The sequence below is a fragment of the Macaca thibetana genome, chromosome 14 (genome assembly GCF_024542745.1).
Source record: "Macaca thibetana thibetana isolate TM-01 chromosome 14, ASM2454274v1, whole genome shotgun sequence".
Classification (NCBI taxonomy): domain Eukaryota; kingdom Metazoa; phylum Chordata; class Mammalia; order Primates; family Cercopithecidae; genus Macaca; species Macaca thibetana.
The window spans coordinates 69278283-69292328 of record NC_065591.1 but is presented as its reverse complement, the minus strand read 5'-3'; the positions used below and the strand labels follow the sequence as shown (position 1 = coordinate 69292328).

The 14046-nt window shown below is 41.6% G+C and overlaps 1 protein-coding gene across 3 annotated transcripts in view; it reads left to right on the top strand.

Moving 5' to 3' along the window:
* Nucleotides 1-8437, top strand: part of CLNS1A (chloride nucleotide-sensitive channel 1A) — an 820929-nt gene extending 812492 nt beyond the window's left edge. For 2 of the 3 annotated variants that reach the window (XM_050757498.1, XM_050757499.1), the window contains 3 exons: nt 179-352; nt 4777-4866; nt 7887-8437. In XM_050757498.1, coding sequence (XP_050613455.1) covers nt 179-352; nt 4777-4844 — 242 coding nt within the window. In that variant the 3' untranslated portion in view covers nt 4845-4866; nt 7887-8437. Of the gene's footprint in view, nt 1-178; nt 353-4776; nt 4867-5778; nt 6326-7886 lie in introns of those variants that run through there. The other variant, XM_050757497.1, reaches the window with a different exon arrangement.
* Nucleotides 8438-14046: the final 5609 nt, after the last annotated feature.

Sequence of the window (14046 nt, the reverse complement as noted above, 5' to 3'; positions counted from 1 at the left end):
CCGCAGCCTCCTGAGTAGCTGGGACTACAGTTGCGTGCCACCACGCCTGGCTAATTTTTGTATTTTTAGTAGAGATAGGGTTTCATCGTGTTGGCCAGGCTGGCAGCAGATGCATTATTGATTCCATTTTGTTTTTTCTAATTGTTGTATTTAAACTTTAAGTTTTCTGTTTGTTTAGAACAAGGACAGGGGGACATCCCTACATTTTACACCTATGAAGAAGGATTATCCCATCTAACAGCAGAAGGCCAAGCCACATTGGAGAGATTAGAAGGAATGCTCTCTCAGTCTGTGAGCAGCCAGTATAATATGGCTGGGGTGAGGACAGAAGATTCAATAAGAGATTATGAAGGTGAGTGTTCTTTTGCATTGTGAACAGTCAGATGAGCACTTGGGAAATAAGTTATGGATAGTCATAAAAGTTCTTTTAATAACTAAGAGAAATAATTGACTGTAGTATAGGAAGCAGATACAGAATTACATAGTGTGGGAATGCTTATGTCATTTGTTTTTGGTTATTATTTTTTCCTCATTACCAAAATAGTCTGTTCATAGTCAAAAACATTCTTTTAATGTGCGCAGGCAAAGTAGACGTGAAAAAAAAAAAAAGTGTAATTCTAACTGAGAGATATCCACTATTAATTTTCTGTTGCATCTCTGTATTAGTTTACTAGGGCCATTATAACAAAGGGTCATACAGGCTGGGTGGCTCAAACAGAATTTTATTGTCTCATAGTTTTGGAGGCTAGAAGTCCATGGTAGGTTATCTCTGAGGGCTGTCAATTCAGGCATCTCTTCAGGTATACACACACCCACCAAAGCAAGAGAGAGAGATTTTAAGAAATTGGCCCACGTGACAGAAGGCTGGCAAGTCCAAAATCTGCAGGGTAAACTGGCAGACTGGAGACCCAGAGAAGAGCTGATGTTGCATTCTGCTGCCTCAGAAGTTCTGCTGGCAGAATCTCTTCTTGCTCAGGGGAGGTGAGTCTTTTTCCTGTTGAGTCCTCCAGCTGATTAAATGAGACTCACCACACTATGCAGGGTAATCTGCTTCACCCAAAGTTCACCAGTTTATAAGGCTAATCTCATCTAAAAAATAACTTCCACAGAAACATCTAGAATAATGTTTGACCAACTATCTGGACACCATTGCCTAGCCAAGTTGATGCATAAGTTTGACTATCACATCGTTCTTTTTTTTATTTTGAGACGGAGTTTCACTCTTGTTGCCCCAACTGGAGTGCATTGGCATGATCTTGGCTCACTACAACCTCCGCCTCCTGGGTTCAAGCGATTCTCCTGCCTCAGCCTCCTGAATAGCTAGGGTTACTAAGGCGCCTGCCACCACTCCCAGCTAATTTTTGTATATTTAGTAGAGACAAGGTTTCACCATGTTGGCTTAAAGTATGCACTGGCAAAGAAGAGGTAGAAAAATTAAATAGAATTCTGAGAGGCATTTACTATTAATTTTCTGTTGCATCTCCTTTCTTGTTTGTGTCCTTTTGTGTGTGTATATACACTGATTCTTTGTGTGTGTGTGTGTGTGTGTGTGTGAGAGCAGAGTGTCGCTCTGTTGTCCAGGCCGGAGTACAATGACGTGCCCTCAGCTCACTGCAACCTCTGCCTCCCAGGTTCAAGTGATTCTCCCACCTCAGCCTCCCGAGTAGCTGGGATTACCCACTACTATCATGCCTGGCTAATTTTTGTATTTTTGTAGAGATGGGGTTTCACCATGTTGGCCAGGCTGGTGTCGAACTCCTGACCTCAGGTGATCCGCCTGCCTTGGCCTCCCAAAGTGTTGGGATGATAGGCATGAGTCACTGCACCCAGCCATGATTCTGTCTTATTTATTTATTTAAGACGGAGTCTCACTCTGTCGCCCAGGCTGGAGTACAGTGGCATGATCTTGGCTTACTTCAACCTCCACCTCCTGGGTTTAAGAGATTCTTCTGCCTCAACCTCCTGAGTAGTTGGGATTACAGGCATGCGCTACCACGCCTGGCTAATTTCTGTATTTTTAGTAGAGGTGGGGTTTCACCATGTTGGTCTCAAACTCCTGACCTCAGGTGATCTGCCCGCCTTGGCCTCCCAAAGTGTTGGGATTACAGCATGAGCCACTGCGCCCGGTCAAGATGTTACCTTTTTTTATTACGGTAATTGCCTAAAGAGTGCCATGTGGACGCTTACTTCTTGCCTTATAGCAAATGATTTTAAGGTCATAAATAAATACTTTTTGCTAAGTTGAGATTTTTGGACTTTTATTCAATAAGCCTCATTAACACATTGGAGTTGCCTATATATAAAAATTCTTCAGCCTGTGCCAGTCTCCATCTCTGAAGTCCTGAGCACCCACGTCATTATTTTTGCCAGTGAAACACTTTTAGTGTGGCATTTTTAGTGCTTCATGTGCTCCTTTATGTAAGAGGTGTTTATTGAGCTGTACCAGGTACAGGTAATACAGCAGTACTCAAGGGATGAGGTTACTGACTTCATATCAGTGACATTCTGGTGGAAGAAAAGTTAACAGTACATTGAGATACAGCATTGAGATATAGAAGGTGCTTGGGCAGCTGTGGAATTGTAAGGGCTGGGCCCTTTGCCCAGCCTGGATAGTTAGGGAAAGTGTTAAGTTTCATGGAATAAGTGACATTTAAGTCAAGATCTGAAAGATGTATAGAGATGGCCCAGGTGGGCTGGGCATGTTTTCTCACACCTGTAATCCCAGCACTTTCAATGGCCAAGGTGGGCATATCACAAGGTCAAGAGATCAAGACCATCCTGGCCAACATGGTGAAACCCCATCTCTACTAAAAATACAAAAATTAGCTGGGCATAGTGGCGCATGCCTGTAGTCCCAGCTACTTGGGAGGCTGAGGCAGGAGAATCTCTTGAACCCAGGAGGCAGAGGTTGCAGTGAGCTGAGATCAAGCCACTGCACTCCAGCCTAGTGACAGAACAAGACTCCGTCTCAAAAAGAAAAAAAAAAAGGCCCAGGTGAAGATGTTGAGGGGAGATGCAGGTAAAGGGATTAGTCATGTGCAAAGAAGGGTTCAAGAGACTACTCAGATTTGGGGAACTGAAAGTAGTTCAATGTGAAAGGTAGTTATTATGGTAACAAAGGTAGGATAGTGAACTGGGTAACGTCTTAGAGGAACTCTTAGGTCAGTGGGAATCCATTGAAGAATTTTATTAGTGTTTCAGAAGGTGACTGTGGTTATAATTTGGAAAACTGATTGGAGAAGAAAAATACTGGAGAGAAAAAGAGAAACCCTGTTGTGTGACTTACATATTAAATAAGAGGTGATCACTTAAATTAGGTAGTGGCAGTGAATATCAAAAGACCTGACAGATTTCAGACTCTGAGGAGATAGAAGCAACAGAAGTTAGGGGCTTAGGGTAAGGGTTTCTAGTTTAAATGGATAAGAGGCACCCTTTAGTAAGACTGGAAAAAAAATGGCATTTTTTTTAATGTGGAAAGATGAATAGTTAATTTAGATATGTTAGATTTGCATCTGCAGGTGACGGGGTGCCCTGGGGCTGTGGGCAGAAGACATTTTTTGGTGGGCGGAAGAGTTGAGGGGTGACTGGGAGGTGAGGAAGCGAAGAAAACAGCTGTAGATGACTCTTTTTTTCTTTTTGGAGATTTTTTTTTTTTTTTTTTGGTGCACTTGTGGCCCAGGCTGGAGTGCAATGGTGCAATCTCAGCTATCTGCAACCTCTGCCTTCCTGGTTCAAACCATTCTCCTGCCTCAGCCTCCCGAGTAGCTGGGATTACAAGCACCTGCCACCACGCCCGGGTAATTTTTTTGTATTTTTAGTAGAGACGGGGTTTCACCATGTTGGCCAGGCTGGTCTCAAACTCCTGACCTCAGGTCATCTACCCACCTTGGCTTCCCAAAGTGCTGGGATTACAGGCATGAGCCACCGTGCCCAGCCAAGACAACCTCCCATGGGGCATTAGTCTGTTTTCACACTGCTGATAAAGACATACCAAGACTGGGCAATTAACAAAAGAAAGAGGTTTCACTGGACTTACAGTTCCACATGGCTGGGGAAACCTCACAATCATGGTGGAAGGCAAGGAGGAGCAAGTCACATCTTACGTGGAAGGCAGCAAGCAAAAAGAGCTTTTGCAGGAAAACTCCCCCTTATAATAACCATCAGATCTAATGAAACTTACTCATTATTATGAGAACAGCATGGGAAAGACCTGCCCCATAATTCAGTTACCTCCCACTGGGTCCCTCCCACAACACATGGGAATTCAAGATGAGATTTGGGTAGGGACACAGCCAAACCGTATCAGGGCTCTTGTTTTTTTCTCTTGTTGCCTCCCCACCTTTTATTTAATGAGATGACAAAAATGGGGAAATAACAAAAAGCTTGCTGTACTGATTTTTGTCGTTTCTCCTGAATTATGTTGTAAGCTTTGTGAGGATAGGGCCGTATACATTTTTAAAAAAAAGCCCAGCAGTAAATACTTAGATCTGTAAAGGGTGAACAGTTGATCCTGCATTTGAAAGTTCCTACATAGAGTTATTTTAGTATTGAGGTTGAGAATTTACACAGTAAATGTCACAGACTGATTTTGATGTGGCCTAAATCCCCAGGTAGCATTTTCTTTCTCAGTTTGTCCTTTCAGACTTTTCTTTTCAAAAAAGAGGAAAAAGCAATTCTTACCAGCAGATGGCACTAGCTTCCTTCTGGTAGAAGTTGTAAGTTGCATCTACCTGTTTGAAGCGTTCATAGGGATTGCTCAGTAATTTTTTTGTTTAGATGGGATGGAGGTGGATACCACACCAACAGTTGCTGGACAGTTTGAAGATGCAGATGTTGATCACTGAAAATGATTTATGCAGGTTTAAGGTGAGTAGTTCATTTTCTCCCTTGTCACTGAACATGAAAATCATGTGAAAAGATTACTTCCTACCTTTTTTTTTTTTTCTTTTTTGAGACAGGGTCTTACACTGTCACCCAGGCTAGAGTGCAGTGGCATGATCCTAGCTCACTACAGCCTTGAACTCAAGCAGTCCACCTGCCTCACCCTCCCAAGTAGCTGGGACTATAGGCACACCCAGCTTATTTTAAAATTTTTCGTAGAGACAGGGTCTCATTATGTTGCCCAGGCTGGTCTCAAACTCCTGGCCTCAAATGATTCTCCTTCCTCGGCATCCCAAAGTCCTGGGATTACAGCTGTGAGCCACTGCGTCCGGCCTATTTCTTTTTCTTTCTTTAAAAAATATTTTTCTTCTTTTAAAGCTCAAATTGTCTCTGACAATTTATTTGCTATTCCATTATTCTGAGAAATATATTGTCCTTTGCCAGCCTAAGTATTTCAACTATATGTTAGATAATAACTGAAGGTCATGTTCATATCATACAGAGCTAGAACTAGTAATTGTAATAGTCCTTTATAAACTGTTGTTAAATTGTTGTTCCTCTTTCCCCACTACAACTTCCTCCTACCTTATAGCATTGTTTTCTTGAATACTGGCTATCCTCCAGTCTTTGAGATGCTCTTGCTATCCTCCTTTTATTTTACTAAAGCATATAATAATAGCGTGGCAAAATTTATATGTTTTGACTTGACTCTGCTACCACTATCAGTCATCCAGTTAAGTTATGAGATCCTTTGTTATTCCCTGCAGTGATAAATATTTCAGAATTCCTTCTCATTTCTTCTGATAAAGATTTTAGTTCTGAACCTAGTTCTGTAATCATTGGCTTTTCTCCAGTTACAAGTTTTAATTCTTTTACCCCTGTTCTATTTCGTTTCAGAAACCAGCCTTTTAAAGTTCCAGTTAGCTTCCAAGTTACTGCCATTGTGAAAACTGTATAACATTGCTTCTTATACTGACCATTAATTGTGATATTGGACCTCTGCTTTCTTCTCACGTCCTGCCAGTGGAACTATCAGAAAATAACCTCTTAGAGTTCTATGATTTATATCTTCCCTTAAATACTTAATTTTAATTTCCACATTTACATTTGTCAGTGGTAGCCATACAGTCTAATATTAGCAATGTCCCCTCTGTTAAAATCATGTGTTCACATCACTGGAGCTCTGTTAACTTTGATTTTTAGCTCTCCCAGTTCCAATTGTCAGTAACTTCACTGTTCTACTTCATGGGAAATCTTTTGTTATCAACTTAAGTCTTCTTTCCTTATTTCTCGTCACATTATAGCATATTAATTTTTTCAGTTCAGTGATACTTGTTTAGTAACTGTTTTATTGCAGTTAGAAAACAGATTTTGGGGTCTTTGGGCTTTCACATATTTCTTTTGAAGAACAGACTGTTCAGAGAACATCAGCCACTCTTTTATTAATCAGAATCATGAGAAACTCATTTGGTTTGTCACTAACAGTTAAACAAATGGGGTGTTACTGCAGTCCTTGGCAAGAATTCTTAGGATTCTTTTTAATGGTGAATTAGCCACAAACTTTTCAATGAGCTTTGTTTTCTGTTTATTTTATCCTAGAGCTCAGAGGCAGAGAATTATTTTATTCATAATGTTTTTTTTTTTGAGATGGAATCTTGCTCTGTCGCCCAGGCTGGAGTGCAGCGGCGTGATCTTGGCTCACTGCAACCTCCACCTCCCGGGTTCAAGCGATTCTCCTGCCTTAGTCTCCCGAGTAGCTGGGACTACAGACGCGTGCCACCACGGCTGGCTAATTTTTGTATTTTTAGTAGAGACGGGGTTTCACCATGTTGGCCAGGATGGTCTTGATCTCTTGATCTCTTGATCTCGTGATCCACCTGCCTCGGCCTCTCAAAGTGCTGGGGTTATAAGCATGAGCCACTGCGCCCTGTTTATAATGTATAAACATTGTAAATAATGTTTATACATATTCTTCATCTGGATAATTGATCTGAATTCCAAACAATGTCTACATTTTTTTTTTTTCTGACATGGGAGTCTCACTCTGTCACCCAGGCTGATGTGCAGTGGCACAGTCTCGGCTCACTGCAACCTCTGCCTCCTGGGTTCAAGTGATTCTCCTGCCTCAGCCTCCTGAATAGCTGGGATTACAGGCGCCCACTACCACACCCGGGTAACTTTTTTTTTTTTTTTTTTTTGAGACAGAGTTTCACTCTTGTTGCCCAGGCTGAAGTGCAGTGGCGCAATCTCAGCTTGCCAAATCCTCCGCCTGCCGGGTTCAAGCGATTCTCCTGCCTCAGCCTCCCGAGTAGCTGGGATTACAGGCATGTGCCACCACATCCGGCTACTTTTGTACTTTTAGTAGAGATGGGGTTTCTCCATGTCTAGTCAGGCTGGTCTTGAACTCCTGACCTCAGGTTATCCGCCTGCCTCGGCTTCCCAAAGTGCTGGGATTACAGGTGTGAGCCACCACGCCTGGTCCTAATTTTGTATTTTTAGTAGAGACGGGATTTCACCATGTTGGCCAGGCTTGTCTCAAATTCCTGACCTCAGGTGATCCACCCGCCTTGGCCTCCCAAAGTGCTGGGATTACGGGTGTGAGCCACCACACCTGGCTGTGTAAATTTTTAATCATTTAAAATTGTACATGCTTTTAAAGAATGAACAAGGTATAAATAATTAGAGTAATTTATGCAGCCGTTTATTAATTTCATGATAATGGAACTGGGACTTCTCAATGCATGAGGTGGGGTGGAGATGGCACATTAATGGTGGAATCACAACTCTGCCACATACTTGTGTACACCTTTGGACAAGGCATATAACTTATTTAATCCTCACTTCCCGCATCTGTAAAGTGGAGAGGATAATAACTACCTTGCAGGGTTGTTGCAGAGGCTGAGATAAAATGTACCTAAGTCCTCTGGCACTCTGTGACTAGGCATTCAATAAATAGTAGCTATTATTATTACTATTGTAAACACTGTGAACCTTTTGTTTTTCAGATTCTGCTCCTAACTGTAGGAGAGAACTTGGTGCCTCTTCCACTCTGGAGTGAAGTTGATGAAAGTCTTTTTCCTTTTCCACAATCCAACCTGAACCAGTTCCTTCTTGAGACAGACTATACTGAGACAATAAGTTGTCACCAGCAGAAGATAGATAATATGACCTTTATTAACTTGATGAATTAACTTAACCAAGAGGGTATTTGTAGTTTATTATTTACCCCAAAACTTTCTGTGTCTGGGTACCCTCTGAGTAGGCCTATAATTTCTGCCTTGACTGTGTGCATCTTTTGTAAGCTAGCAGATTTATGTGGTGAAAATGCACAGGAGCTTGGTGTAGGTAGACTGGGTAGGAAAGAGAGAGCTCCTTTTGCCATGTTTTACCAGTCTGCTGTTATAAACTCTTAGGTTATATCCTTTAATTTCCAGCCTTTTAGGTTAGTTTCTGTAACAGAGCAAGTGAGTCTTGGATGAAGTCCTCAAAGTACTTCAAGTGGTAGTTGTTTTGTTTTTGTAATAGCTTAACAAATAAACCTAGGTTTTCTATATTACTGTGCTCTCATTCTTGACTAAAACCATTAATGAGAAATGTGTTTTAAAAAATAATGCTGGCAAATATGAGAATTTTGTTGGCTTTATTTTTGTTTACTTATTAAGGAGAACATGAAATAAAATACAGCTTCTGGCAAGTATTTAGTAAGGCAAAGACTTAACACATTTCAGGGGATTTCTGCCACTTCCTTTTAGATTAGCAGTAATTTCTTGTATTTATCAACTCTCAATTTTTAGTTTTCATAGATTACCTGGGTATTACAAGGCTGATTTGTAATTACTGATTTATACTTGGACTTTTGATACCATGATGTGGCCTTAAAAATAAGGTTATACAAGCTAATCTTACTACCAGAATCACTTGGCTAATTAGTGACTAAACTGATGTTTGGTGCCACTCAGCCCAGTGTTCGTTTTAGCATTGTCACTTGGCTTCCCTCAGCTTGCAAGGTAGACTGAAAAAAAACTAATTTTCCTTTTTCTAACCAGACTCTCAGAATTTCTGAGTCTGTTAACAATAGGCAAGTAAAACAGCCACTTGAAATGCAAACTAAAATTTACTGAGACCTTCTCTGTACCAGCCACTGTCCTGAGTTCTTTATTATGTATTATAATATTCTTAATTACCTTATGAGATACACTTTTATCCCACTTTATAGTTGAGGAAACTGAGTTATAGAGAGAGGTAAAATAACTTGCTTAAGGTCATGTAGATAGTGAACTGTGATTTTTGAGCCTGTGCTTTAAAACATCATACAGCCTCACCATCTACCAGCAGCAGAAAGCACGCATACTCTCCCCACTGCTGCAGGGTTTCAACGTTAACATTTCAATGGCAGTACAAGAGCTTCCCAAGTTTCTCTGCTACCCATCTGAGCAACACCCATAATTCTATCCTAGGAGTTTGTGCACTCTTCAGTAAGCAGTCAGGGCATTCTCAAGGCTAGTATTATAAATTCCATTTGAGTTCCTTTTAAAAGAAACAAATTTGTAATTGTGACTTTCCATGAAGCATAAATTGCTCTGATAGCAAAATGTTGAGGAGATTCAGAGTGTACTGGGTTTCTTATTGGTGTTGCTGTGGTCAATGCAGTATGCAAAAAGGCAGGAGACCAAAGCATGTGGGCACCTCTCTGGGCTTATTTCCTCATTAGACTAAATGACTTTCAAAGATTGAGCTATAACATTCACTAAATAGTAAATTAGAACTGTAGCATTGAGAAAATAGAAGCTGAGAAAAAAGAGCAGGCTAGGCTTTTAAAAGATAACATTTATAATGATCAGCCAGACAATATTTATTGATTTCATTTAAGCCTAACTTTAGGGTTGCCGTAATTGTTTTCTTTGTGTGTTCCTGATGTAGAGACACTTTAAAGGTACATAGACATTTCCCTTCCAAAATGTAAGTCATCTAAATGTTCCTAAAAGCTAGAGTTAGTGGTTCTCTGTTCTAGGTTCTATCATTTAAAAAATGTATTCATTAAGATATGGTCCCACCCAGACGTGGTGGCTCACACCTATAAGCCCAGCACTTTGGGAGGCTGAGGTGGGCAGATCAATTGAGGTCAGGATTTCGAGACCAGCCTGGCCAATATGGTGAAACCCCATCTCTGCTGAAAATGCAAAAATTAGCCAGGCCTGGTGGTGGGCACCTGTAATCCTAGCTACTCAGGAGGCTGAGGTACAAGAATCGCTTGAACCCAGGAGGCAGAAGTTGCAGTGAGCCAAGGCTATAAACTTGTTTAAATCCTTAATAGAGGCTGGGTGCAGTGGTTCACGCCTATAATCTCAGCACTTTGGGAGGCTTAGACAGGCAGGCGGATCACCTGAGGTCAGGAGTTCAAGACCAGCCTGGTCAACATGGTGAAACCCTATCTCTACAAAAATACAAAAATTAGCTGGGTGTGGTGGTGGGGCACGTCTAATCCCAGCTACTTGGGAAGCTGAGGCAGGAGAATCCCTTGAACCTGGGAGGTGGATGTTGCAGTGAGCTGAGGTTGCACCATTGCGCTCCAGCCCGGGCAATAAGAGCAAAATTCTGTCTCAAAAAAAAAAAAGATTATGTATTTTTGAGGTTCTCTTAGGAGCTTCCTCAATATTGGTAAAGGTGAGAGATTATGTGCAGATGACCATAATATACAGGTTGAGTATTATCTGAAATCTGAAATTCCCCAAAATCTGAAACTTGAGTGCTAACATGATGCCCAAAGGAACTGCTCATTGGAGCATTTGGATTTCAGATTTTCGGATTAGGGACGCTTAACCAGTATAATGCGAATTATTCCAAAATTTTAAAAACATTCCAAAATCTGAAATACTTCTGATCCCAATAATTTCACTTAAGGGATACTCAATCTGTATAGTCCTTTACTTTTAGAAGACAGGTATGATTACTGCTCAGAGATAAGAGATATTTAGATAGAATTTATCTGCAGGATTTCAGATGGGTTCACTATTATATACCTGATTCTCATGCAAATCCTGTTTTAAAAGTATAGAATGGATGAATCCATATCTGGGACTCATCTTTTGTGACCAGTAACTGAATTCTAAGCATTGTCTCTCATGGGGATCCTCATAGAATTATTGCCATCCCTTTATGAAGGAGCTGGAACATATTTTCACTAACATCTCACTCTGTTCATATTTACACAAGTAAAATCAGTAGGGGAACTTCGTAATTTCAAATGACAAAAAAATGAATTATTTTGAAGATTACATGAATCACTAGTACATGTAAAGCACTTAGAACAACAGTGCCTAGAATATAGCTCAGTAAATGGTAGTTGTTAACTAATAGTAGTAATCCTTTTCATAACAGAAAGCAGCAGCTACAAATATATCAACTCACTATTTAGAATACATCTGATTAGCTTGAAGTTTAAAAATCCATTGAGCAATTAAAGTAGACATCATGAAATCTATACTTATTTTGCATAGGACCTCACACCTTCACTGCAAATCTCTACTCTTGCTCTACAAACAGGTTTAATGTACTTGAATATCTAGTTTCTAGGCACACAATGGGTTTGACAAGGAGAAAAAGGTGCTTATATTCCCACAAAATATAGCAGTCTAAGCCTCTATAGTAAACAGTACAAATATGAGGACAGCGTAGCAATTTATGTTCATAAAATTATGACCCTGTATCAACCCAAATTATGATTGTAAATCCAAATCTGACTAAGCAGAATTTTTTTTTTTTTTTTTTTTTGAGACGGAGTTTCGTTCTTGTTGCCCAGGCTGGAGTGCAGTGGCATGATCTTGGCTCACCGCAACCTAAGCCTCCCGGGTTCAAGCAATTCTCCTGCATCAGCTTCCTGAGTAGCTGGGATTACAGGCATGTGCCACCACACCCCGCTGATTTTGTATTTTTAGTAGAGACAGGGTTTCTCCATGTTGGTCAGACTGGTCTCAAACTCCCGACCTCAAGTGATCCGCCTGCCTTGGCCTCCCAAAGTGCTGGGATTACAGGCGTGAGCCACCGTGCCCGGCCTAAGCCAGAAATTTTTTATTAGAAAGCTATCTGGTAGCTCACTAAATGGACAGGAAAGTTGAAATAAACCAGGCTTATAAAAAGGTGAAATCTACATTAGATGTTATGATTCCTCCGCTGCTGTTAGACTGATTTCTTGATTGTCCCTGTGTCTATGAGTCACCACACTTAAGATACAAACTTCTGGTTGGCACTGTGTGTCTTCATTGCCAAGGGCAGAAGGAGTATCTGGGCCTTTCAGCTTCTACAATAGAAGGACACTGCTCCTGTGCAGATGCTCACAGGAGTGGATTACGCCAGATAAGAAGGATGCTTAGATGCTGGATTGAAAAAAATGTACAGCTGTCTACTACAACCCCAAATCTTAAAAAAAAAAAAAAAAAAAAAAAAAGTTGCTCTTCTGTTGCACATGTGCAGGCATGGAATAAGCGAACAGTTGGATTTAATCAAGTTGAGGCTAAGCTCTGTGAGTATGAGATAGAGGAGCAAGGGAGTTAAGGGTGTATGCATGTGATGATGACTGGCCAAGTAAGCTGCTTAAGGAAAAGAGGCTACTTGAGAGGGGTGAGAGATGTGAAAAAGTGGTGTTATCAATGGACAGAAGTTCCATGTGGGGGTCAAAGGATCACTGGAGATGGGGTCCTAAAGAGAATGAGCTAGAAAGGGGTCAGTGATTGGAGAGTAGGGTGTCTGAGTTCATATATTTCAGTTATTGGTAGTAAGTTCAAGGTTACCACCAAAATTGCAGGTGAGGCAAAGCAGAAGACAAAATTATTGAAGGAGAGATCCAGTGAACTCCAAGGCCATGAAGCTGGAAGGATCATCTTTGTATCTGTCACCAAGAAGTACGACTGTGGTGGTGGTAGAGAGTGAGACGGGAACTAAGATCTGAAAGGAACAAAGGGGAATTGAGGGGACTATATACTAGAAGACTGCAACAAGTACCCAGGTAACTGATGACACGTTTTTAATGGAAGAAGCAGAGGAGAATGGATGAGCAGCAGCAATGAGGACAAGGAAATCTACTCTGCCTCCAGGCACAGTGGTATACTAAGTGTGGGAGAGAAAATAGCCACTACTTGAGAGGGCTGTAGAGGTAGTAGTGTCATCAGAAGTCACAAACTCCAAAGTCTGACAGGTGAAGTTCAGAGGGTTAGGCGTTTGCACAGATTAATACTCATTTTTCTTTTTCTTTTTTTTTTTTGAGACGGAGTCTCTCGCTCAGGCGCCCAGGCTGGAGTGCAGTGGCGCGATCTCGGCTCACTGCAAGCTCCGCCTCCCGGGTTCACGCCATTCTCCTGCCTCAGCCTCCGAAGTAGCTGGGACTACAGGCGCCCGCCACCACGCCCAGCTAATTTTTTGCATTTTTAGTAGAGACGGGGTTTCACCATGTTAGCCAGGATGGTCTCGATCTCCTGACCTCGTGATCCGCCCGCCTCAGCCTCCCAAAGTGCTGGGATTACAGGCCTGAGCCACCGCGCCCGGCCAATACTCATTTTTCTTAACCCACAGAAGTCCTCATGCTAAAGATGTAAAAAGACACATTCCTATAAGAAAAATAGCCATGAAACAGTAAGTGAAACTTAGCTTCATGTTTGCAAGACGGGACCATTTTAAAGGGAACAACCATTATTTTGTGTTGTATGGCAGAATTCGGGCCTAGTATCGCAAGGTCTTTGGAATTTTTCTGAGAGCAGCTGGAACTATGGATTTTACTTAATTTCGACTTTAAAAAAAAATACTGTGCAGGCCAAATAAAATAGGTCAGAGACTGCATTTAGTCATTTAGTCACATTTGTGAACTCTGCTTTTTTTTTTAATAAGATGGAGTTTCGCTCTTGTTGCCTGGGCTGGAGTGCAGTGGTGTGATCTCGGCTCACTGCAACCTCCGCCTCCCGGGTTCAAGCGATTCTCCTGCCTCAGCCTCCCGAGTAACTGAGGCTACAGGTGCCTGCCACCACGCCCAACTAATTTTTGTATTTTTAGTGGAGACAGGGTTTTACCATCTTGGCCAGGCTGGTCTGGAACCCCTGAACTTGTGATCCACCCACCTCAGCCTCCCAAAGTGCTGGGATTACAGGCATGAGCCACCATGCCTGACCAAACTCTGCT